Here is a 27,708-nt window from a genome sequence, read left to right as displayed (position 1 = left end):
CCTGATAAAAAAATAAAACTTTTTTAGACTTTCAGCTGCATCAATTGGTTAAAATGCCATGTGTTTTGTACCGAACTTCCTTCGCCATTTTCAAGTGGAATGACTGCTGGTGGGTTGCTGGTACTCCCTTACATACTATAGCTACCAAGTGTGATGTAGTTTTGTAGCGCGGTGAAATTCAAAGTCCCGCCGAAAAAAAAGAAGAAAAGAAAAGAAAAGGTTGAAAATGTGGGAAGAAATGGTGAATAAAAAGGGGGTTTTAAAAACGTTAATGGCCGTGAAAAAGGGAGAGGATGAAATGCAAATCGGACTTTGAATTACTGAAAAATTATTGGACTTCGTGATTCGGAAAAGCTATTGTTGGGGTGGTCCTTGTGGCGTTTCTGAGCAAAAGTCAAACCAATTTCCACTGCAAAATTTATTTGAAAGAGAACAGAGAATAACAAAATGTGATTAACAGGGGAAATGGCGTAGATAAGAGTTCATTCATTACCAAGCTAATATGTCTTCTGTCGTGCGGCGTCCAGGCCTTGTTCTCTAAAAATCTCCTGCTTCATTTCTGCATGAAACACTCGTAGCTGCTCCAAAATCTTGCAGTAAATTTCATCCTCCAGGAATTAAAAATGTCTACAAATTAAAACCATCTTGATCTTGATTGCAATGTGTTTTACGGCTGCTTCCATCCTCCAAACTTCGTACAAGCTTCCACAATACTATATGTCTGCACATCAATAAGTTTTTACATCTGAATCACACCGAGGCTAGTGAATAAGTTAAATTTTCGCTCTCAAGAAACAATAGCGGGTAGAAAACAAAAAGAGTTACAATTTTTGTACCTTCATTTTCTTATAAATATTTTCTCTGCTGCCGAACGCTCATACAGCTGCGACGGTATAATTTATATCTGAGAGAACGAGTGTAGTGCGGAGAAATTCAAAGTCCCGCTACAATTTGTGCCTACTTTAGTGCCGTACGTGTACACGGGCATAAGTTGACTTTACATTTGATGCGCCCGATTCAGCCTCACTGATTGGTTGATGTTTTATAGCTGTATCTCCACAAAGGTCTGGGGACGAATTGTATATGATAACAGCACTGAGTTCTTAATTGCTGAAAGAAGGCTGATGCTCGACAATACTTTGCAAGAATGGTAAACTCTCATCGTATCCTTTATGAGCAGGGTAACAAATGGCATCTTCTTGCGGGATAACCTCACTCCGCAGTTCATACGAAAAACACCTAGGGTATTGTATGTATCCTTTGACTGACATCCCCCCCTTCCTTCCCCCTCCCCCCCCCTCTCCCCCCCCCCCCTTCTCCTGACCCCTCCCCTCCTTCTCCCCATAGAGCATGTCTGGGTGTTGGTTGTACCTCATAGTGATGTTAATAATGAACATCAGTTCTGAATGGAATGTAAGTTCAACCATACAATACCTAGTATGTGGCGAACGTCCCCAAAAGATTCGATAAATATCAGACTGGTGCTTGATAATGTAACAATTCCATTCATATCAGTATAATTGTCCCTGTCACATCTCCACTACAATATTGTATTTTGATTCAATTTTATGTTATTTGTCATTAGATTGAAAACTTCCAGCAAAGAGAATCAGCATGTCACTGTTGATGGAGGGACATTTCGGACTTGAAGAACTTTGGCATACCCCAAGGGAGCGTTAAAGGATTGTTGCTTTTCACAGTAGCTGTGAATGGCCTGGTGCATTATGTAGGAAGCTCTGTGATGTTATTGGCCAATCGTCAGAAGAATTCTCAGTGTGTACAGTCCCTCCAGAAAGAAGGTAACTTAGGAGGCCCACTAGTTTCTAGTGTTACTGAACAGGGAGAGCGCATACCACGGGCTGCCGAAGGAGAGCCAGGTATCGGCACGAGAGGAGGGGCCTTAGTGTGTGGTCATCTCCGAGTTCACTACAGAGGACACTTCACAAGGAGCTCGTGTGCCCGTACCGTCTTCAAAGTGTGCAGTGCCCGATACCTGCCATTCACCTGCCAGGAGAGAAGTTTTGCCGACTTTTTGTCGCACGACCTGCCGATCTGTTGTTTGTCTCTTCAGTTTTTGTTTAGAGGCAACATTAGGAAGAGATGGAATAATATATTTCCACAATCAGCACATATGGACTGATCAAAATTCCCATGCTACACTACAGGCTAGACATCAGCATCAGTTTAAGATTTGTGTGTGGACTGAAATTTTAGGTTACTGTGTGGTAGGGCCATATGTTCTCCCAGCACGGCTAACAGGTGCTGTCTGCAGGAACTTTATTCAGAACACCATCAAAGATCTACTGGAAGATGTGCCCTTGCAAATAAGGTGAGACATGTGGTTTGTGCGTGATGGAGCTCTAATACATTTCTGTCTTAGTGTTCAAGATACACTGGCTGGAATCAACCGTGACAGATGGCTAGATGGAGGAGGGCTAGTTCCGTGGCTTGCACGTTCCCCCAATCTCAGTCCTTTGGATTATCATTTTGGAGGGGATGGGGGGATGGGTGTACTGCAAACAACTGATCACTGGAGCAGATCCCCCCCCCACCACCACCACCACCACCACCAGATGCAGAAACTCGTCATCGATGTATTGACAAAGCAGCTGGATTCCTTCCAGCAGTTATGTTCTTTCCGCCCACTCTCTCTCTCTCTCTCTCTCTCTCTCTCTCTCTCTCTCTCTCTCTCTCTCTCTCTCTCTCTCTCTCTCTCTCTCTCTCTCTCTCTCTCTCTCTCTCTCTTCCCCCCCCCCCCCTCCCCGTCTCCCCAATACCTGAGATGCCTTTGATATACCTAAAAATCTCAGACCCAGGACATATGCAACTTTATTTTATTATCTATATTTAAAAACAAAGATGATGTGACTTCCGTTACGAAAGTGCTGGCAGGTCAATAGAAACACAAACAGACGCATACATACACACAAAATTCAAGCTTTCGCAACAAACTGTTGCCTCATCACATGGATATGAGTGTGTGTGTGCGCGAGTGTATACCCGTCCTTTTTTCCCCCTAAGGTAAGTCTTTCCGCTCCCGGGGTTGGAATGACTCCTTACCCTCTCCCTTAAAACCCACTTCCTTTCGTCTTTCCCTCTCCTTCCCTCTTTCCTGATGAGGCAACAGTTTGTTGCGAAAGCTTGAATTTTGTGTGTATGTATGTGTCTGTCTGTGTTTCTATTGACCTGCCAGCGCTCTCGTATGGGAAGTCACATCATCTTTGTTTTTAAATATATTTTTCCCGCGTGGAATGTTTTCCTCTATTATATTTATTTTATTATCTGTTATATTCCTTTGGTTATTAAGACTATAGTGAACTAGTAGTTTGCCATAAAACAGTGCTAGTTACAACATATCAGTAACTTCAGATTTTGGTATCATTGTCCGTACGTAAATATATTCCTGATTGCTAAATTCTTCATTAAGTAGCTGTGAAAGCTATAGAATTACGACACTTGTACAAGCAATAATGAAATAATATTAGCAGTTCCTGAACTCACTTAATTCCAGTGTAAATATCATCATTAGTTAAAACATTGTTACTCATATAGCATCCCATATTTAGGCGAAGTAACCAGTGTAATTCAGTAGAAATTATTATTGTATCTGAAAGCCCATGTTAAAACAGATCTCCGTCTGCTATTCAATTACTCAGAAAGGTAAATCCTTAATCGTAAATTGTGAAAATCTGGTCAACAATAGTAGATAGCTTTAGTTTTAATTATTGATAACTTATGAAAGAGGCATGCTGCAAGCTGTTTTTGTTCAACCTGCAATGAGTTTGAATGGAGTAACGCCTATGGTTGCCAATATGGGGACGTGAACTAGAGGCGATTTTCTACATATTACGACTCGGCAAATATCCCACATTATATCTAACTTTACAGTTGCCGTGCAAAATGATCCTCTCTAGATATCAAAGTTTTGCTTCGTGTATCTGATTGTGTAGTGCCGTATCCTGTGTGGCAGTTATATGCACCGAGAAACATTAGTGCAGCGTTCATAGCCTCTGCTGATAATCTCATGTTCTCTTCCATTTTCTCTAGTGTAAATGCTTGTTCACACATAGAAGTGGAGGGTAGTGAATGCTGGTGAAGTATCTGCAAATGCTCATTTGCTTGTGTTTGCTTCCATTCAGTCCAGTGAAACCAGGCGTAAGGAGAATCTGAAGAGGAAATATAATGTCACCTAACAACCTATAAGATGGGAACACAGGCTTTCTCATCGAATTGTATCGATGAAATCTTCCGTGGTCATCAGCTGAGCTTCGGTGTGGTGTTGTTGCAAACTTTCGTTGAGCTTCCTACTTGTCAGTTTCAGGTGAAGTGTCCAAGTTGTTCCTTTATTGGTGCTAGATGGTAGACTCTTGCACTGAGGACCAAATGTGTAACTAGTCATCTGCCTCTGGCGGAGATGTGGGGCGTCACACCTGACACATTTTAGCTAATGCCACATCCCCGTCCTCATCCTCTGACTCTTTGAAGAGCGAATCCCGCAACCCATTAACACGACTCGGCCTCTTTTTCTGCTTGAGAACCCAGTGTCAGTAAAGGCCACACGTTTATTTTTCAACAGTAAATGGTATTGTGATGCACATGTAGCTTCTGGGGTTAGACCGTCAGTGATGCAGTGGCAATACCAATATATAATTATTTAGTCAGCCAGAACAGTTTTTCCATCTGAGGTCGGCACGGGATGTGGCGTTAGCAAAAATATGTAAGTAACACACTGTGAAGCTGGTGGAGGAAGCAGGAAGAATAAACTGGCAGCACCAGGACTTGACCCCTTCACCTTAACAGAGGTTTACTGACCAACACCTTCCAGAAGTACACAATTGTCTCACCCCTTTGGTCCAGCTGCTGTAAACAAATGAACTGTATGTGAACCTAACTCTGCCTGAAGGTGACAAGTAAGAAACTTGTCTAAACGTTGCAACAGCACTACGCCGCAGCTCGAGTGATAACGATGGTAAGCCGAGGAGATTTCGTCGAGGATTGAGATTTTACGTTCACCGACGGTGAATGTCCTGATGTGTGCTCGGCTGACCGGCCCACCAAAAGATTGCTACGTTTGCCTTTTGCAGACCCACGATACGAGAACATGTTCAGGAATGGCAACTTACAGCGATTCCGGCTCGTGAAACAACCCTCCTCCCGGAGTCGGGGTATCCGGGGCAAAGGTGGACGCGTCGGAGTTCGTGCTGTGCCATCCTGTGCGCCCCCACACTCTGCCAGATATGAGCACAGGTCAGTATCTTGCAAGGTGACTGTATCCTCAGAGACCTCAGCTGTCACATCAAATTTTTGTTAATCTAAGAATGGTTAAAATTCTTTATACACTGACAGTCCAAAACGTTTTGATACTGAATTAATATAAAATATGGAGAAAAGTTAAAATGGTGGTTCTGATACTTCAGGTGTATTAATTTGTGCCCCACACTTGAGTACCACTCACAAAACATTCATATAAAAATGTGAAACTGTTAAAAAAAGTTGTTCGTTGGCACGTTGTTAACTTGTGTGTTGCATTGGCTTGAATGTTGGTTAATTCATCAAACCATTGACCATTTATGTTATGTTCTGCACTTTATTGTTTTGTGATAGATGTGTATCAATAACAAAAAGTCTTGTCTCACGGGATGATTTTTTTTCCAGAAAAGAATTGTTCGCAGTTTACTTTTCAGTGAAGCTGTGGTGGACTGCCGTGCATTTTCATTTTTGTTAGGGAGTTGAGGTGCACAGGATGGACTTTGCACACACTTTATTACGTTTAAAACATCCTGGCCTCGTGTATCAGACCAGTTCCATTGTGGAAATTGATTCCACGATTCACAGTAACTTCTTTGAATCCAAATTTGTGTAACTACTCACACCTCTGCAAAGGACAGTCCCGAAAACTATTTCATTCTGCAGTCACGTCCACCCGTAGGGCTCTTCGTCTCGCCAGGATGCCGGACACTGACTTGCGGTCAAATTAGTCGCAAAGTCCTCTTCGTCCTTCCGGAATACAGTGGCTGCACTACTGTGAGATGTGGTAGGTCTACTCATTTCTCAGCACTGCATTTGGTCCGAGTTTCTGCAGTGCACGGGGTCCGTTACCTACCACATTTCTGTAGAGAGCACAGTTGCACAACATGTGCTTCGGAGTGCCCATACTATCGCATGCACAACTGTCATTTGTATGCCTTCTGATTTTGTAGAAGCGTGTAGTACCGTATTTACTCGAATATAAGCCACACTTTTTTCCGGTTTTTGTAATCCAAAAAACCGCCTGCGGCTTAAAATCGAGTGCAAAGTAAGCGGAAGTTCTGAAAAATGTTGGTAGGTGCCGCCACAACTAACTTCTGCCATCGAATATATGTAGCGCTACACAGGCAAAAACCTCTGCGTCAGTTAAAAAAAAAAAAGGTGGAAAACGAAAAAAAAGAAGGTGGAAAACGAGCTTTTTTTCTCTGTCCCGAGTTTTGACCACTGCATTTTCATACATTATCCAACAAAGTAAATACAAATTTCGTATTGTTTATCTTCGAATGTAGCAGCATTTCAATGTACTACGAAAATCCGACTGGCAAGACTGTTTGGGATGTTTGTCAATATGACCAACTCTACGTTCTGAATTTTTTCCTACCTGTGAGAAAAGATGGTTGCTAATAGGAACCTGATGAAATGTGAATCACATACAGTATTCTCTTCACCTTAAGAATAATACGCATATAAACATTTTGCCATGTATTCTTTCGTGTTTGTTGTTATTTTCATTTAAATCCTGTCTGCCTTATAAAATACGAAACTAGAGTGAGACAACAGCAAATGCGGAAGAATATACATATCGTGTCGTGTTTATATTCGTAATATTCTTATGCCTAATAACGATACAGTCAGAAATGAAGCACGGCAACTGACTAGATTTTTAAGTCTAAGGTGACTCTAATTCCTGTGCAGAATTTGATGTACTAAAGAAGCGGCCGCAAAGATTTTCAAACGGAGAAAAATTTTCGCCTAACTCTCGTTCAGAACATGTTCTATCTTTCGCAGTCTATTATTTGGTTCTTGTTGACCATTATCAAAGAAAGCAGCTGTGTAAGTAGCAACAAATAGCAGTCTCTTGCCATTGTTTCACTTATGAGACAATTCCTCTCTCTTGTTTTTTAATTATAAGTGGCGGTAGCGCGCACAAAAGCAAGCCATGCCGCGAGCAGTGACAGGCCGTAAACACTCATTATCAGAATGTGACGAACAATGCATGACACAGTACAGTAATGCATTTTCAGCTTAGAGTTACGTAAATGCCTATAACAAAGAGAACGGCACTTATCAGATCAAAGAAAAATAAGCAATCGATTCAAACCAGACGAAGCATGTGAAAAAGGAAAGGTACCCGTATAAATATGGATGGAGTGCCTGACGCATGGCAATGGCTACCTGGTAAAGCTTAACTGCTAACCTTACGACTCGAACCAAACTACTGTAGCTGTATTGTCATTCATTCGACCTAAATTGTGTCTCATATTACAATGGACCAAATTTGTTTTGATTTGGAGGTGCGGCCTAAAACTTTTCACTCCCCTTGAATTTTGCGTCTCAGATTTCAAGTGCGGCTTAGATTCGGGAAAATTTTTTTCCCTTGATTTCGAGTCTCATTTTTCAGGTGCGGGTTAGATTCGAGTAAATACGGTATACGGTCCAGTAATGTATGACTTTGCTCGGTGGGTGAAAAAATTTCACTTTGTCTCTCTGTGATGTTAGGGAGAACATTTAACCCCTGAACACTGTCTTTGTTACACTGAAACTGCACTGCCACCGTGACCTCGGTGTCCGATGTTGACAGCACCGATCCGGCCACCCACCACTCGTCCCGATCTCGTGACGGCTGCTGCCAGGACGACTCTCCGACGTCAGACGCGGCGGCAACTCCGGGCGATGCAGCTGCTTCGACCTCTGCCAGCAGTGGCAGTGATATCGACACTGTGGGAACCGCCACGGGAAAGGCTGCCGATGGGGCGGGCGAGGAGCGCCACCCCAGTGTTGCCGGCTTAGCTGGCACTGCCGAAAAGAAGCCGCCGTTCTCGTACACGGAGCTCAGTGCTATGGCCATAGCAGACTCGCCACACAGGTTGGTAGCGCTGCTCTCGTCAAATACCCTCAATATACCTCACCGTAGTTTGGCATTCTGGCGGATTACCTTTGTAGTGAAGGATGTTTTGAAACTAGCTTCAGGTATCGCATACTTACATTCGTATGCAATTGTGACATCCATTACTCGTCTTTTTTTCCCAGTCGATGCAAAAGTACAATCCTGAGGCCAAAATTGTGCCCCAAAACAAAAACGTGAGCTGTATTTTATATAACTGTTGTAAAATATCCTGTTAAAACAAGGTTGTTATCCACAAGTATCATTGCTTAAACCAATGGCTGCACCAAGTGTATTATTCTAATGTACAGTTTTTATGTTATAATGATATACAACATTCTTGTACTTAACACTTTTGATGTAGTTTTTTCAGGAATGTGTTAATCAAATGTAGAAATATAAGATTTTTCAATGTTCCTCCCACTTTTTTTGACATTCTGATTCAATTTTGATGGGCATGTTTTTGTTTCAGTGCTTTTATGTGACAGTCCAATATCCTTTGGAGTGAAAGTTATCTCAGCCACATCCACCATTTTCATTGATATACAACATTCTTCCAGGACGGTTAAGTTTACAACTACAAATAGCATGACAAGTAAACAGAAGAAAGAGATCTGTTGCTGTGATAACATGTCTCGTATGATGCACCACTTCATTCCATTCAAAACTCAACCTTGCCATAAATGTGGTACACAACCTTTTCTGAGGAAGGTCTTAAGCTACATCTCTCCACTTCTTTTTGTTCTTCATGGGGCATTCTTTCTTGTCGGCTTGTTAGAGGACAGCGTAATTCTTTATTAGATCAGCACACTGGATCTTCAGTACTCCCTGTAACCCCCTAACGTTCATGTTTCCCACACGTGTGGACTAGTTCTCTAAATCTAGCAATTAATCAATTCCATGATATGAATATAATAGAGGGAAACATTCCATGTGGGAAAAATATATCTAAAAACAAAGATGATGTAACTTACCAAACGAAAGCGTTGATGTGTTTTGTCTCAATCAACATACCAGTGCTTTCGTTTGGTGAGTTACATTATCTTTGTTTTTAGATATATTTTTCCCACATGGAGTTAATTAATTCCATCATACTATATGTTAACAACTCTGTTCTTTTGTAGAAAGTCCTCTTTTTTTTATGTAGTTCTTGCTATACAATGTCATGTTGGCACTGATTTTGTTAATATTTCTTTTCCCCTCACCATACTAAATTAATACTGTTTGTAAAGTTCTTGTATAATTAGTGGCCACTGTCTTTGCTACCAATATACGAGAAAGCAGGGGAACATATCAGTGCAGATAATTTGTTGACGGAATCACAGTTTGGTTTCGGGAGAGGAGCATCCACAAAAAAATGTCATTTTCTTCCTTTTGTATATTAGGTACAATAAGGATTTAATGGTAGGTTGAGGAGAGTATGAGAAATGTCCAGAAAGTAAGAGTACTGAACCTCCGGCATTAAAAGGATTATTTATTTATTTTTGGTTTAGTTTGCTACACTGCATGTTAGGACAAGGTGTCAACAGCATAAATCATTCTCTTTTTTCTTAGTTTCCGCTGTGTTCACATGAGTGTTTCATTCCAAATCCCGCTAGCTGTAAGCTGAGGAGTGTTAAAACGTTGTGAGGCATTCAAAAGTGGTGTTGGGAGCTTAAAGCTGGTAGAATGAATGTGCACAGTGTTCAAAGGGGTTGGTGTCCCTCAGCTGTTACTGACGAGATGGTGAACGAGATCAGAGAAATGATCGTTGGCATCTGTCAAACGATTTTGGACAATGTGGACACATTTCCAGAAATCTCCACACCTCTTGTGCATGAAGTAATTACTGAAACACTCAGTTTTCAAAAATTGTGTGCCATGTGAATACCAAAACAGCTCACAGATCAATACAAAATGAACATAATCACACGTTCGTGGGAATTTTTCGAGTGCTTTGAACTGGAAGGTGATCAATTCATTGACTCCACTGTGGTTGCCAACAGAACGTGGGTGGCGCCTTACAATTGGTGAAAAAAATTCAGAAATTACGTTTTCTGTTCAAAAAAGCATGCCCTCTGTCTTTCGGGACCGTATAAGGATTCTCCACTGGGAATCGCCACACAGCAACTGTAAGATTTATTTGCTGGAACATCACCAGCCTTCCTCGCATAGCTCTGATCTGGCACCTTCAGATTTAATTTTTTCACCTCTCCTAAGGTGTTAAGGAATTTTGGACTTGAGTTGCAACAATGATTTACAGTCTCCCCCTCAAACAATGAACTAAACGGAGGGTGGGATGCTTTTTTGACTAAGATATCAGGAGGCTTCTCACTCAGCTCATAAAGTACATTGAGAATGAAGGAGACTAGTTCAAAAAACCAGTGTTTCATGTACATCCGTGATTTTCTAAATTTTCGTAAGTATGTCATCTATTAATTTTTAAACTGTTGAGGACTCTTCATTTCTGGACATACCACATATTTTCCTCGATTTAGCAAAGTTCGTGACACAAGTAATACTTGGTTAAGTTCAGACATTACGGGATTAGAGAACAAAGCAGAGCAATGGTCCACTTCATATCTGGAATGTATGAAGCAAAAAACTATCCTTTGGTGTTGACAAATGGGAAAGAGATTTGGATCTGACTGGGTTCAGATAAGGGGTGATGGGGTGGGGGGTTCTGTTGTGGATTCATTGGTTTCCTTGGTGTATATCAATGATTTCCCAATAAATACGTCATGTGACTCAAAAATTTATTTCTTTGCAGATGGCACAAGTGTTACAGTGCAAGATGGCGGATATGATGTATGTGATACTCTTTGAAAGGTCAATCAGTAGTGACAGCATGTGGCTTTCAGAGCAGATTGATGATTAGTTACAATAATGCATGTAGTTTGTGACATGAAGCTCTTGCAAAAGTGGAAATTTTCTGTCCCAAGATGATCAGTCAGTCAGTGAAATTGACCATTTCAATTTTTAGGACTTAGGGTAAATGGATAGCTTTCTTGGAAGTATCACATATCAGACCTTGTGCAGAAACTGAATGTTGCTATGTTCACTGTACGAATAATCTGCACTGGCATCAACACTGAAATACAAAGGCTTCTTCACTTTGGCTCTCTCATTTTGTTATAATTTGGTTGAGCTTTCTGCACCCACTAAGAATATTCTCAGCCTGAAAAAGAACAGTCACACAGATCAGCAGTGTCAGTTCATGAATTACGTGCAGGCCATTGTGGACTTGTCTCAGATTGATAAGTCTGCAACCCTTATCCATATGTACTCCATCATGGGGTTTGTTGTTGACATCTCATTTAGCAAAAACTGTGACATTCAGTCAGTCAGTGAAAAACGGAGGGGTAACACTCCCATAAATGCTCTCCAGAAAGGTTTATAGCAACAAAAACAATCAATTTTTGACAAAGTAATTTGATTAGATAGAAAAAAAATCTAATCACCGAGCAGTGGAAGAACACACATAAAAGAGGGTTGTAATTAGAAAAGCTTTAGGAGCCAGTGGCTCCTTCTTCAGGCAGAAGGGTTGAAGGGAAAGGATGAGGGGTGAAGGAAAAGAACTGGAGAGATCTAGGAAAAGGGGTAGATTTCGGGAAAGCCACCCAGAACCGTAGGTCGGGAGGGACTTATCGGAGAGGATAAGAAGGAAAGACAGATCGTCAGGGACTGCATAAGATGAGATTTGAAAACCTGAGAGTTTAAAGGTGGAAGACAGGATAATATGCAAGTCGACACTTAGTCTTTCCTTCTTGTTCTCTCCGGTAAGTCCCTCCTGACCCACAGTTCTGGGTGACTTTCCCGATATCTACACCTTTTCCTAGACCTCTCCAGTTCTTTTCCTTCACCCCTCATCCTTTCCCTTCAATACTTCTGCCTGAAGATGGAGCCACTGGCTCCGAAAGCTCACCTAATTACAACCTTTTTTTACGTGTACGATCTGCCGCTGCTTGGTGAGTAGACTTTCTTATCTATCCAGTTAAATTATTTCTCTAAAAAGGTCTGGACTATTCAGCAGTTTCATTTTTCAATAGGCATCCAGCGGATCTGGAAAATATTCTTAGTTTACATAAACAGATTGAAAGGTTTCATCGAGGCCATCCCTTATATTCTGTGTGGGACTTCCTTGTTGTAGTTGAGAACTTTTCTCTGAATCTGGTGTTCATTCGTATACTCTCCTCGTAGGTTATTTTCAATTTTTGTATCAGTCTTCTGAGTGTTTGGAAGTGGCTCACACGAGATTCCTCTCCTGTGCTAACCTCTACATTGCAGAATAGCAGCCGCACCCATCACCTTCATTTTTTCATCGACATTTTCTAACCCCTGTCTTCTCGTACAGTTTTTACCCTCTACAGCCCCCTCTAGTACCACGGAAGTTATTCCTCAGTGTCTTAACACATGTCCATTATCTTTTGTGTTCTTCTTCTTCTTCTTCTTCTCCTCCTTCTCAGTGCCTTCCATATGTTCCTTTCTTTGCCGATTCTGCAGAGAACCTCCTCGTTCCTTATCTTATCAATCAGTCTCCTTTTCAACATCCTTTTGTAGCGACACATCCCAAATGCTTTAGTTCGCTTCATTTTCAGCTTTCCCGTATGCCAGAATCACTTCTATACAATCCTGTTCTTTAAAAGTACGTTGTCACGTATTTCATCCTCAAATTGAAGGCCGATGTTTGATACTAGTAGACTCCTTCTAGCCAGGAGAGGAGTCCTCTTTGCCGGTGCTAAAATGATCGTTATGTCGTACTCGCTTTGTCCTCTGTGTGTTATACGGCTTCTGCGGTATCGGGAAGTCACAAATTCGTCGTTCCCCAATGTTACAAATAAATAAAGTTAGGCAGTGCAATACTGACGACAGTGCTTCTCGCCAGCCTAAAAGCCGGGAAACTTACAAAACGACACTTTATTTCACTAACTGAACAAAGTTAATAGCGGTAACGTGAACTGACTCTTAGCCATAGTAAATGTGGCAATAAGTGCTCTCCATCCCTAGATCCAACTCGGGGTCTTCTTTGAATTTCTGGACTGAGCTGTACTTTTGTCTGTCCGGCAGGAGGGCGAAGCTGTCGGAGATCTTCGCCTACGTCACGAGCCGTTTTCCCTACTACGAGCTCGGCAAGGTGGTCTGGCAGAGAGCGTTGAGCGTCAACCTGTCGCGCAGCAAGTGCTTCGTCAACGTGTGGCACGGGAGCAGCACCTACTGGATGCTCAGTGAGTACCTCGGCCAGAGCAGAGTGCCGGACCTGATGTTAGCTCCCTTACCTCTCCCTACACTCGTCGCCAATAAAAAAAAGATGGAAGGTTGTCGGGCCTTCGGACACGTCGTGCGGTTAAAATGTCCCGAGCTCTTGACTGCTCCTCGGCCACTGTCGAGTGTAGCGAGCGCTGGTGGCCCGCCGGTTCACCTTTACGTACTGTGGCCGCAGGCCGCGATGTCACTTGTGCCCACCGTAGTGCCGTATCTGGACTTACGTCGATTCTGCGCTCGACGGATCCGATTCGATCTCGCCGATTGGCTGTCGTTTTATGACTGTATTTGCACAGTGGTGCATTTCTGACCTAAAGCTATCACCGAATTTTTCCACAGTCGGACATCGTCACTGTGCTCTGATCTCATTATAGATACTGACAGCAATGGAAACTTATACCGTGGACACCTTCACCAAACATTATCAGACTATTCTCCAGTGTTTCTGTGTCTGAACTATATGTTGATTAGATTTATTAAATTTTAATCCTTGTGCATGCTTATTGTAGTGGTTAATAAAAAAGAAAAAACGAGAAGAAAAGAAAAGGTTGAATATGTGGGAAGAAATGGTGAATAAAAAAGGGTTTTAAAATCGTAAATGACCACGAAAAAGGGAAAGAATGAAATGCAAATCGGACTTTGTGATTCGGAAAAGATATTGTGGGGGTGGTCCTTGTGGCATTTCTGAGCAAAAGTCACACCAATTTCCACTACAAAATTATTTGAAAGAGAACAGAGAATAACAAAATGTGATTAACAGGGGGAAATGGCGTAGATAAAAGTTCATCCTTTACCGTGTTAATATGTCTTCTCGCGTGCGGTGTCCAGGTCTTGTTCTCCAACAATCTCCTGCTTCATTTCTGCGTGAAAAGTCGTTGCTGCTCCGAAATGTTGCAGTAAATTTCATCGTATAGGAATTACTAATGTATACAAATTAAAACCGTCTTGATATTGAATGCAATGTATTTTACGTTGCTGCTTCTGTCCTCCAAATTTCTTACAAGCTTCCACAATACTATATGTCTGCACATCAATAAGATTTTTCATCTGAATCATACTAAGACTAGCAAATAAGTGAATAAGTGAAGTTAAGCTTCCGCTCTCAAGAGACAAGAGCGGGTAGAAAACAAAAAGAGTTACAAATTTTAGTACTTTCATTTTCTTATATATTTTCTCTGCCATCGAGCGCTCATACAGCTGTGACGGTATAATTTATATCTGAGGGAATGAGTGTAGCACGGCAAAATTCAAAGTCCCACTACATTATTTTCAGTATGATAAAGGGAAAAGCTTATCTGCAGATGAAGAATGGTGTAAGTAGCTGGTGGCTTTTGGGTATGTGCGACGTTACAACAACTTATTCCCATCTTTTGGACTTCGAGAAAGGACAAATCGTTGGCCTGAGGAACATGGGAACCTCGTACTGATACGCTGCACACACTGCCGTGTTCAGTGCAATGATTGCAGAACGAGTGGTGACGAGATGGGCTCGAGACAACATTGTGGCAGGGAAAGTAGGCACGGTTCTTTCGAGGAGGACTACACCGCCAGAAACTTGTCAGATTGTTTGACTGCCTCAGTGAGTAGAGGAATGACGACAGCTGAAATCTGTGCAGAGGTTACAGGCAGAGTGTCGCCGTGAACAGTCGCGAACAGTTTACTGGAAGCTAGGATGAGATCGAGTTGCTGTTTGTCATTTATAGCTTCCACCGTACGACAGACAACAGAGACTTACACAGTGTAGAAACGGTAAAATGTGGGACTAACAAGCATTCTGTGTTGTTCAGTGATGAGTCTCACTTCTGTCTGTGGTGCTCAGTCTGTCCGTAGACGATCTGGCGAAAGGTCGCGGTCGCAGAAAGCAGTAATTCTCGAGACTCATTCCATTGTCTGGGAAGCTACTGTATCTGCTAACAGGGCCGATTTCATTATTGTTGAAGGGAGGCTGATTTTTGGCAGTACGATTGTCGTATACTTCGTGACCAGGGTAATAAATGGCAAGATAATGCAAAACCCCACACTGCAGTTCTCATCAGGAATGCCTTGACAGATTTACGAATCCTTGACTGGCTTGCCTGGTCATCTGACTTGTCACTCACAGAACAGGTCTGGGATGCGGGCCAAACTTCATGTGCATGTTGTTCGTGAACATCATTTCTAAAAGGGATGAAAGTTTAATCATTTAGCGCGTTTTGTGGTGAAAATCTCCAGAAAGTTTGATAAATGAGGATCTGGTCCTTCATAGTTAATACATTCCATTTTATTGTGTAAGGGTCCCTATTACATCTCAACTTCCGTGTATTATTTCCATTCAAATACTTTATTATGTTATTTTACATTAGATTGAAGAGTCCTGGCAAGCACACACATGATGCTATCAGTGGGAAGAAATTTCAGATGTGAAAAATTTCAGGCATACCCCAAGCGAATGTTACAGGACCTGCCGAGGTGTGACATTTGGTGGAGGAATTGGCAGTTGACTCTCAGCGTAAATAAATGTAACTAATTGTGGATAAATAGACAGGAAAACTCATTATTGACCCTAAATAATGAAAAGTGTGAGTTCGTCCACATGACTGCTAAAAGGAATTCGTTAAACTTTGGTTACACGGTAAATCAATCTAATCTAAAAGCTGTAAATTCAACTAAATACCTAGGTATTACAGTTATGAACAACTTACATTGGAAGGAATGCATAGAAAATGTTATGGGGAAGGCTAACCAAAGACTGTATTTTATTGTCAGGACACTTTGAAAATGTAACAGACCTACTAAGGAGACTGGCTACACTACGCTTGTCCGTCCTCTTTTAGAATACTGCTGTGCGGTGTGGGATCCTTACCAGGTAGGATCGACGGAGTACATCGAAAAAGTTCAAATAAGGGCAGCACGTTTTGTATTATAGCAAAATATGTGAGAGAGTGTCACTGAAATCATACAGGATTTGTGCTAAACATCATTGAGAGAAAGGTATTTTTTGTTGCGACAGAATCTTCTCACGAAATTCCGATCACCAACTTTCTCTTCTGAATGCGAAAATATTTTGGTGACACCGACCTATTTAGGGAGAAACGATCACCACGATAAAATTAGGGAAATCAGAGCTCATACGGAAAGATATAGGTGTTTGTTCTTTCCACGCACTATACGAGATTGGAATAATAGACAATTGTGAAGGTGGCTTGGTGATCCCTCTGCCAGGCACCTAAATGTGATTTACAGAGTATCGATGTAGATGTTGATTATTTTCATAAGCATTTGATGATGACCGATATCGTGAACACAATACGGTAAACAGTTTACAACATAAGTTATAATAGAAACTGTGACTTCTCGCTCTATGTCTTATAAACCCCCCCCCCCCCCCCCCCCCCCAAGTTCCCATTCCAGCACTACTCAACCGTCATTTCGCCACCACACCTAGTCTTTTAATTTCTTTTATTTTTATTAATTTTTATTTTTATTTCTCTCCTTTCCGCTACTTACTCCCTACCCCCTCCGCACCTTCTCTCCTACCCTCCGTCTAAACTGCAACACTTCACTGTCTGCCACTTCCACCATACTATCCCTCCTCCTTACCCCCACCCAGTCGCCAGTCCCATCATGCACTGGTGCTGCTGATGGCAGTGTAGTTTCAGCTCTCTGAGACTGCAGATGTGTGTGCAAGTTTGTGTGTGTGTCTACTGCTGACAAAGGCCTTAATGACTGAAAGTTAAAATTGTGTGAATCTTTTTATTGTGCCTATTGTGGCTCAGCATCTCCGCTATATATTAATACCTGAATTGTTTGTTTTATAAGTCTTTTTGTTTACATTGTCAATTACAGTGCATTTTCCACGCAAAATAATACTCTCTGCATATCAACGTTTTGCTTCGCGTCTGTAATACTGTGTGCCAATTATAAGCACCAAAAAACTTTAACACAGTATTCATAAGCTATGCTTGCTATCCACTTTCTTTATCATTTTTGTCTAGTGTGAACACTTGTTCGCAGGTACAAGCGAATGCTTGCGCACGCTGATGAATTATTTGGGAATGCTCATTTGCTTGTGTTCACTTCCTTCAGTCCAGTGTAAACCAGGCTTAAGAAGAACATAATGCAGGCTAACAAGCTGTCAAGATGGTAATTCAGGCTTTCTCATTGAATTCAATCGAGAAAATTTTCTCTTTTCACGAGCCGAGTCCCAGTGTCACGTTGTCGCTACCTTCTGACGAGTTTCCTACTTGTCATCTTCAGGTGAAGTGTCAGATTCGTGTCCAGTTTGTTCCTTTACAGCTGCTAGATGGCATACTCCTGTACTGAGAGCCCAGTAGTTGGGCCAGTCACTCACTTCTGGAGGAGAAGTGGTGGATGTAGTGGTTAATAAAAAAGAAGAAAAAGAAGAAAAGAAAAGAAAAGAAAATGTGGGAAGAAATGATGAATGAAAAGAGGGTTTTAAAATCGTTAATGACCGAGAAAAGGGAAAAGAATGAAATGCAAATTGGACTTCGTATTACAGAAAAGTTATCAGACTTCGTGATTCGGAAAAGCTGTTGTTGGGGTGATCATTGTGGCGGTTCTGAGCAAAGGTCAAACCAATTTACACTACAAAAATTATTTGAAAAAAACAGAGAATAACAAAATGTAACTGACAGGGGGAAATGGCGTAGATAAGAGTTCATCCTTTACCATGTTAACATGTCTTCTTTCGTGCAGCGTCCAGGTCTTCAAAAATCTCCAACTATATTTCTGTGTGAAAAGTCTGCTCTGAAATCTTGCAATAAGTTTCATCGTCCAGGAATTTCTAAAGTATACAAAACCTTCTTGATATTAAATGCAATTTATTTTACATTGCTTCCCTCCTCCAAATGTCATAACAACTTCCACAATATGCCTACACATTAATAAGTTTTTTTCGTCTTCATCAGATCACTTCTGCATTAAGCTTCTACTCTCGAGACACAATAGACGGATAGCAAAAAAAAAGGAGATACAGTTTTAGTATTTTCTCTGCTGTCTAGCACTCATACCACTGCGACGGTATAATTTATGTCTGAGGGAACGAGTGTAGCGCGCCGAAATTCAAAGTCCCGCTACATGGAGCACGGGGAGGGGAGGGGAGGGCTTTGAGGTGCCCGGTTGTGGATAGCGTCTGTGGGTCGAGTACTGACACTGTCTGTCTGTTCCGACCTGCTACCTCCGCAGTATCGGGTTGTTCCTAATTATTGTTTCTAATGCCACATCTCGTGCACAGCTCAACTATTCCGGTTGACGAGATTGTCACGTGCTCGTGTTTCTGCTGCCTCTTTGCCGACCGAATTGCGTTGCGAAATGTGGTCAGTGCGGCACGGTACCTCGTCTGTTCGAGACCTCGGTGGCAGAGTGTAGCGACAGTGAAGGCCACGTGTTTATTCTTGGGAAACCAAATTGCTGTGCCGTGCCTGCAGGCTCTGGGAATTAATCGTCAAAATGTCAGTGTGAATGCGATAACAATTTTGTTGAATGTTACAGTGGTTTCCTACTGAGAAGTGTATGGGACGTGTTGTTAGCAAAAATACGTCAGGATTTCTCCCACGAGAAAGTAACAGAGGAAGTGGCCGAAACAGACAGCTATAACCGGATCGACACCCAGATCTCCTCCACCCTACCGGGAGGCACCCCGCCTTCGACCAGCGATACCTTGGGGGGTCACGTGTTCGGCCTGCCTGCTGGGCCCCCAGCAGAGTCGTGTACAGTCCGGCGGTTATAAAGGAGCGAACTGGAAATTTATCCTACACTCTGCCGAAGATGACGGGTAGCAAACTATTCGAAACTGTGCGATGACGTAGTGCCGTGGTTTGGCCGATAACCTGCGAGACTTCACATTCGGTGAAGGCGAGTGTCCTGACGAGTTCTCGGACGACCCACGCACCGAACATTTACCGTGTGTACCGGTTGCAGATCGGCGGTACGAGGACATAATGGAGATGGGCAGATTACGCCGCCAACACGTCAAGCGGGCGTTCTTCGGGGGCCCGACGGCTGCGGTCGGCGCACGCCGAGTGCCGACTCGCCACAGTCTGCGGAAGCGTCGCAACTGGCGGCGCCACACCGGCCTGTCGGAGGAGCAGTCGCGGCTGCCGGAGTCCGGAGCTGGCGGCAGCGGAGCCGGTGCCGCAGTCAGTGGCACTGAGCCTCCCCCCGCATCTCCGCACTGCACCAGGTACGAGAACGGTTCGGATCCTTATAATGTGACTGTGTCCTCGGAAAACTCGCATTTTTATCAATCTGAGGCTTGTTAAAATTCTTTATTTGCTGTCGGTCCACACAGGTTCGAGACTGGACTAGTAGAAAATTCAGAATAGTTAAGATGAGGCTTTTAATTCTTTGCACTGTGTAATGCATACACAGTTCGTCTTCGTGTGCTCTTCTTTAAATCGCTGTTTCCATTGTCATTTCACTTAATTGCTTTTAAATGATTCACTTTCACATCAAAAGCGATGTCCCCTAAGTCACCATCATTCTCATTTTCACTCTAAAAGCTCAACAGTCTCTTCCTCAGAAAGGACTGTGCACGAAGAACTTGCCATTTCTCACCTACTAACTCGAGCATAATAATTACAACCTTTCCGTCAATACGATTTCTACAGTTTGACACCGAGTTAACACGGGCTTCCTTAGGTGACAGTACTACACAGCATTGATACCTAGTAGAGTCAGATTCAAGAATGTAGTACAAGAGAGCTACAAAAAATTGTGTCTGATGAGGTTCAACAACGGAGTGGTAAACAAAACTCTCACTGTCGACTGCTACTCACCGTTGGAGTTAATGCTTTTTATGTTCAGATGCTATCCCCCCCACCCCTACCCCCCCCCCCAACCCCCACCCCCCACCCTCATCTCCAACTTGAGTACAAGACGCAGATTGTTCATATGTCCATGAGAAATTGTCACAAACATTCTCCTTGGGATGCGTCGATCAAATCGCTCGTCAGATTGGTACACTATGTGATCAAAAGTATCCAGACACCTGGCTGAAAATGAAAATGACTTAAAAGTTCGTGGAGCCCTTCATCGGTAATGCCGGAATCCGATATGGTGTCGGTCCACCGTTAGCCTTGATGACAGCTTCCACTCTCGCAGGCACACGTTCAGTCAGGTGCTGGAAGGTTTCAGCCCGTTCTTCACAGAGTGCTGCACTGGGGAGAGGTATCGATGTCGGTCGGTGAGGCCTGGCACGAAGTTGGCATTCCAAAACATCCCAAAGGTGTTCTATGCGGTTCACGTCAGGACTCTGTGCAGGCCAGTCCTTTACAGGGATGTTATTGTCGTGTAACCACTCCGCCACAGGCCATGCATTATGAACAGGTGCTCGATATTGTTGAATGAAGCAGTCGCAATCCCCGACTTGCTCTTCAACAGTGGGAAGCATCAATGTAGGCCCGTGCTGCAATAGTGCCACGCAAAACAACAAGGGGAGGAAGCCCCTCCATGAAATACGCAGCCACACCATAACACCACCACCTCCAAATTTTACTGTCGGCACTACACACGCTGGCAGATGACGTTCACCGGGCATTCGCCACACCCACACCCTGCCATCGGATCGCCACATTGTGTACCGTGATTCCTCACTGCACACAACAGTTTTCCACTATTCAATCGTCCAATATTTACACTTTTTACACCGAGCAAGATGTCGTTTGGCATTTACCGGCGTGACGTGTGGCTTATGAGCCGCACTCGGACGTGAAATCCAAGTTTTCTCACCTCCCATCTAACTGTCACAGTGCTTGCAGTGGATCCCGATGCCATTTGCAATTCCTGTGTGATGATCTGAATAGATATCTGCCCATTACACATTACGACCCTCTTCAACTGTCGGCGGTCTCTGTCAGTCAACAGACGAGGTCGGCCTGTACGCTTTTGTGCTGTACGTGTCACTTCACGTTTCCACTTCACTATCACACCAGAAACAGTAGATCTAAGGATGTTTAGGAGTGTGGAAATCTCGCCTACAGACATATGACTACAACTGACACCTAATCACCTGACCACGTTCAAAGTCCGTAAGGTATTCTGACTGCTTCATTCTGCTCTCTCATGATGTCTAATGACTACTGAGCTCGTTGATATGGAGTACTTGGCAATAGGTGGCTGCACAATGCACCTAATATGAAAAATGTATGTTTTTGGGGGTGTCCGTATACTTTCGATCACATAGTGTACATATGTCGGCTGCGTCATCAAAGTGTTGACTCTTAATGTGAATTTCTGCACTTTTTTTCATTTTGTGGTGTGTTCGTATTGATAACAGCAGTTTCATCATGTGTGCTAATATTCGCAGAAAAAAACTGTTCTCATTTTGCATTTCAGTTAAGTTTTTGCAGATGTCAATCGAAGTGTGTGAGGCTAACTTTGCACACTCCGCTCTCTCCTTCAAAACAATCTGAGGAATGCCTCGAACATTTACGTCAGAGATGTTGTTCCACTGCAATTCGTGACAACAATGTTAATGCATTACAACTATTTGTCCACTTTTCAACACTGCCTGCTCACAATTGACTGGTCATATGGACATCTGTTGTTTACAGTTGTAGTTCAACTGACATGATCTGTATGCCAGAAACGATATCAGTCTTTGAATTTTTTGATGAATGGTGTACACTTACCCCAGGTATGGCTGCATAGTTTTAAGCTCCCTTAGCTCCTCTTGAAAGCAGACGAGTTATTAAAAAGCAGCCAGAGGAATGCTGTGGGCAACTTCAAAACGAAACCGTAGAAAATGACATTTTATGGTTCCCAGTGCAACATTTCTGTGAAGATCAAGGTACAGACCAACAGTGCAATTGTAGGATTTCGCAAAAGTTTTAGTACGTAAGACAGAGTAGGTGCAATTGTAGAAGTGTACGTGTTTGTTGCCCAAGTGGGTCTGAAGAGTGTTACTGAGGTATTAATATAACTAACTACATCTTGACCTGCCATCCTTAAAGACAGAGAGCTCAATTAAGCATTCTGTGGGTGCTCTAATATTCCAAGCTTTTTGTAAATATGGTCTAAAATTTTATATAGGATAGTAGAAGCCTATGTAATTGAGCTGACATCTTGTGAAATGTTTGGATGGTAAATCAGAAGGAAGATAAGCACTTATGAAGATATACATTAGTATTGGAATCATGTCAGCCATGTTTGTCAAGACATTTGCACCTACAATGCGTGGCCCTTGATAATGAATTGGTAACACAAGTTTGTTGTTGTAATTTCAGGGTTTGAGGTAGCAGATGATAGTGTTGAAGATATTCCAAAATAAAGTTGGCTGCTGTGAGATATCAGCATCATCATCTACATTCCTATTTCAAACTTTTCTGAGCAATAAAAAATTTTTCTCTGCTTACTGATGAAAACCCTCGAATTTAGTGAAGCTGTGCCTACACACACACATATATATAGTAAAGCATGATAATACGTGACATGATATACAAGTTGCAGATTGTGGTGCGTATAAAAACTATTGGTAGTCTCATCATCATCATCATCATCATCATCATCATTTAAGACTGATTATGCCTTTCAGCGTTCAGTCTGGAGCATAGCCCCCTTATAAAATTCCTCCATGATCCCCTGTCCAGTGCTAACACTGGTGCCTCTTCTGATGTTAAACCTATTACTTCAAAATCATTCTTAACCGAATCCAGGTACCTTCTCCTCGGTCTGCCCCGACTCCTACCCTCTACTGCAGAACCCACGAGTCTCTTGGGTAACCTGGCTTCTCCCATGCGTGTAACATGACCCCACCATCTAAGCCTGTTCGCCCTGACTGATACATCTATAGAGTTCATTCCCAGTTTTTCTTTGATTTCCTCATTGTGGACACCCTCCTGCCATTGTTCCCATCTACTAGTAACTGCAATCATCCTAGCTACTTTCATATCCGTAACCTCAACCTTGTTGATAAGGTAACCTGAATCCACCCAGCTTTCGCTCCCATACAACAAAGTTGGTCGAAAGATTGATCGGTGCACAGATAACTTAGTCTTGGTACTGACTTCCTTCTTGCAGAAGAGAGTAGATCGTAGCTGAGCGCTCACTGCATTTGCTTTGCTACACCTCGCTTCCAGTTCTTTCACTATGTTGCCATCCTGTGAGAATATGCATTCTAAGTACTTGAAACCGTCCACCTGTTCTAACTTTGTTCCTCCTATTTGGCACTCAATCCGTTTATATTTCTTTCCCACTGACATTACTTTCGTTTTGGAGATGGTAATCTTCATACCATAGTCCTTACATTTCTGATCTAGCTCTGAAATATTACTTTGCAAATTTTCAATCGAATCTGCCATCACAACTAAGTCATCCGCATATGCGAGACTGCTTATTTTGTGTTCACATATCTCAATCTCACCCAGCCTGCCTATTGTTTTCAACATATGATCCATAAATAACATGAACAACAGTGGAGACAGGTTGCAGCCTTGCCTTACGAACTCAATTTACCGTCCACTCTAACTGCTGCCTGACTATCCATGTAAAGACCTTCAATTGCTTGCAAAAGTTTGCCTCCTATTCCATAATCTTGTAGAACAGACAATAACTTCCTCCTAGGAACCCAGTCATATGCCTTTTCTAGATCTATAAAGCATAGATACAATTCCCTGTTCCACTCGTAACACTTCTCCATTATTTGCCGTAAGCTAAAGATCTGGTCATGACAACCTCTAAGAGGCCTAAACCCACACTGATTTTCATCCAATTGGTCCTCAACTAATACTCGCACTTTCCTTTCAACAATACCTGAGAAGATTTTACCCACAACGCTGATTAAAGAGATACCTCTGTAGTTGTTACAATCTTTCCTGTTTCCATGTTTAAAGATTGGTGTGATTACTGCTTTTGTCCAGTCTGATGGAACCTGTCCCGACTCCCAGGCCATTTCAACTATCCTGTGTAGCCACTTAAGACCTGACATTCCACTGTATTTGATGAGTTCCGACTTAATTTCATCCACCCCAGCTGCTTTATTGCACTGCAATCTATTGACCATTTTCTCCACTTTCTCAAATGTGATCCTATTTCCATCATCATTCCTTTCCCATTCTACCTCGAAATCTGAAACATTACTGATCGTATTTTCACCTACATTGAGCAACTCTTCAAAATATTCCCTCCATCTGCCCAAGGCATCCACAGGATTCACCAGCAGTTTTCCTGATCTGTCCAAAATACTTGTCATTTCCTACTTACCTCCCTTTCGAAGACTGCTAATTACACTCCAGAATGGTTTTCCAGCAGCTTGACCCATAGTGTCCAACCTGTTTCCAAAGTCTTCCCACGATTTCTTCTTGGATGCTGCAATTATCTGTTTGGCTTTGTTTCTTTCTTCAACATAACTTTCTCTGTCTACCTGAGTTCTAGTATGTAGCCATTTTTGATACGCCTTCTTTTTCCTTTTACAGGCTGCCTTGACTGTGTCATTCCACCAAGCTGTTTGCTTCATCCTACTTTTACACACTACTGTTTCAAGACATTCTTTAGCCACTTCTAGTACTGTGTCCCTGTACCTTGTCCATTCCTTTTCCAATGACTGTAATTGACTACATTCAACTAACTGGTACCTTTCTTCTGAGATCGCTGTTATGTACTTGTGCCTGATTTCCTTATCCTGAAGTTTCTCCACTCTTATCCTCCTACATATGGACCTGACCTCCTGCACTTTCGGCCTCGCAATCCCAATTTCACTGCAGATTAAATAATGATCAGTGTCATCAAAGAATCCCCTGAATACACGTGTGTCCCTCACAGCCTTCCTAAATTCCTGATCTGTTATTATATAGTCAATGACAGATCTGGTTCCCCTGCCTTCCCAAGTATACCGGTGAATGTTCTTATGTTTAAAAAAGGAGTTTGTGATTACTAAGCCCATACTGGCACAGAAATCCAAGAGTTGTTTCCCGTTCCTGTTGGCCTCCATATTCTCTCCAAATTTACCCATAACCTTTTCATACCCTTCTGTTCGGTTTCCAATCCTGGCATTAAAATCACCCATGAGCAGAACACTGTCCTTGTCCTTTACTGTAACTACAACATCACTGAGTGCCTCATAAAAACTATCCATCTTATCTTGATCAGTCCCTTCACAATGCGAATATACTGACACAATCCTAATTTTCTTGCTAGACACTGTCGAATCTATCCACATCAGTCGTTCGTTTACGTACCTTACTGCAACTACGCTGGGTTCCATTTCTTTCCTGATGTAAAGCCCTACACCCCATTGTGATATTCCTGATTTGACTCCTGACAGGTAGACCTTGTATTCTCCCACTTCCTCTTCTTTCTCACCCCTTACCCGAATGTCACTAACAGCTAAAACGTCCAGCCCCATCTTACTTGCAGCCTCTGCCAGCTCTACCTTCTTCCAAGAGTAGCCCCCATTGATATTAATAGCTCCCCATCTCATTACCATTTGTTTGCCGAGTCGTATCTTAGGAGTCCCTGGTTTGTCAGTTAGAGGTGGGACTCCGTCACCTCCGAAGGTCCGAGGCATTTTGCTCTGATTGTTGCCAGCATCATATTTAAAGTACCAGGGAAGCAGGTTGCTAGCCTTACTTGCCTTGAGTTTTACCCCTAACGGTTGAGGGACTAACCGGTGGATTTGGTAGTCTTTGCCGTATGAGCACAAAGGTGACCACGACTCAGAATATGTCCGAGATGCCCAGCCTTATTCCAAAGTAACTGGTATCCCGACTGTCGGGACCACTTACTTGGCCACTCATACGTTGACCGTGGTTCACGAACTAGGACATGACTACAGGAACCCACACCATGCTTGCTGTCAATATAAAGTAAATTGCACACATGGTAAATATCATGAGGGCTAGTTGAATCAATCACTGTGGGCTGTGAATAAGGACAGGAGAATTGTTCGTTTATCATAAATGCAAAATTCACAGTTCTAGCGACATATTGTGAAACTGGCAGCTTCTGTGAAGTGTCACAAAGTCTGACATTTTTCCTGTTCCATGTAAAAAAGTGATAGATGCGAAGGCAGCAGGATAATAATGTTGGTAACTGATATTTATTGAATGGTGAAATTGAATGCTTTTTCTCAAGGCCTAGATTTAGATGTAATCTTACAGTGATATTCATTTGCTACATAAAAAAATCTATCCTAGCTGTACATTTGATGTCTATCAAAAATATGTTACTGGCAACACATTTCACGGCAGTAACAGTTTTCGTTATCACTGTCACATTTCCTGCCTTTTTTGTACGACAAATCATACGAGGATGACGCATTTTCAGAGATCTTAAATGATTTGCTTCAATTGAACTGTATATTTTTGTAGCACAGAGGTGTAAATACAGATACGATCAAGTACTGCTTCTCATACTCATAGATGAGGACAGTACGTGCTCATTTCACTTTTGTGAACCGACTGCAGCACGGGATACGTAACGTCACACGAGCACTTTAGCTGTCACACAGACGGAAGAATTTGAATCATGCTTCACAAGCATTACGAATGATAAATGTACGGTTTTCAGTTCCGCCGCTGGACCAGCTTTTGTTTCTCGAGGCAACTAGTCGATATTGACAGTCGGTGGCTGTTTGTTACGGCTGGTAGGCAACAACTGGCACTGTGCACAGTGTGATGGTCTGTTAGAGAGCCTCGTTTGCAATTTGCTGACACGTGATCGAGTTGCTCCTAGAGAGATGACAGTAGCTTGTCTTGAATTTCCTGCGAGTAGCTGCGCTCTGGTGCTCTGCACGTGTACCTGGTGGTCGGAGCTGCACCAGAATTGTTACCTAAGTACGTTCAAAACTTTGTTGTAGTATAACTGTAGGAAATTGTTGTTTTCTTCTATACATAAAGGTAGCACGTGCGTGGTCCCAGACTGTACTTAATTCGGATCTGGGAGAAATCGGGGAATTTTTTTCCTTGTCCATGTATCCACCCTGAACGTGCTCAATTTCAGTGACTACTTCACTAGCTGAGCTATATGGATCGTACCGTCGACCACCAGCTTTCCTGAACTGCACAGATAGGAGTTATCCTTACAACATATTCACTGCTCCCAAAATCATCCTGACCTCAACCCACGTGCTCCACCCAACAGTTTCTGCTGCCCCCATCCTGTCACCCCCTCCTACTTTGTCACTTTCAGCATGTGCCCCTTCCCACTGTAGGTGTGCCAGCCCATATACCAGCTACCACTCTCTCCCACATTCCTAGCTAGCATACCGGTTGCCTCCATCTCTGAGCTGTTAGCCACTCCCCCCAAATCCCTCTCGCTGGCTTCCCTTTCTCCCCCCCCCCCCCCCCCCCAATCTCACCCACCCTTTCCACCCCCCTCCCACCCCCCATCTGGCACAGTCC

The 27,708-nt window shown here is 42.7% G+C and overlaps 1 protein-coding gene across 1 annotated transcript in view; it reads left to right on the top strand.

Moving 5' to 3' along the window:
• Positions 1-27,708, top strand: part of LOC126426603 (uncharacterized) — a 272,243-nt gene that overhangs the window by 63,284 nt on the left and 181,251 nt on the right. Inside the window, exons 13-16 of the mRNA XM_050088496.1 lie at positions 5,085-5,247; positions 7,829-8,113; positions 13,178-13,335; positions 19,292-19,553. Coding sequence (XP_049944453.1) covers positions 5,085-5,247; positions 7,829-8,113; positions 13,178-13,335; positions 19,292-19,553 — 868 coding nt within the window. The remainder of the gene's footprint in view (positions 1-5,084; positions 5,248-7,828; positions 8,114-13,177; positions 13,336-19,291; positions 19,554-27,708) is intronic.

This window comes from Schistocerca serialis, chromosome 11 (genome assembly GCF_023864345.2).
Source record: "Schistocerca serialis cubense isolate TAMUIC-IGC-003099 chromosome 11, iqSchSeri2.2, whole genome shotgun sequence".
In the NCBI taxonomy this organism is placed as follows: Eukaryota; Metazoa; Arthropoda; class Insecta; order Orthoptera; family Acrididae; genus Schistocerca; species Schistocerca serialis.
This window is presented reverse-complemented; position numbering and strand designations above follow the sequence as displayed.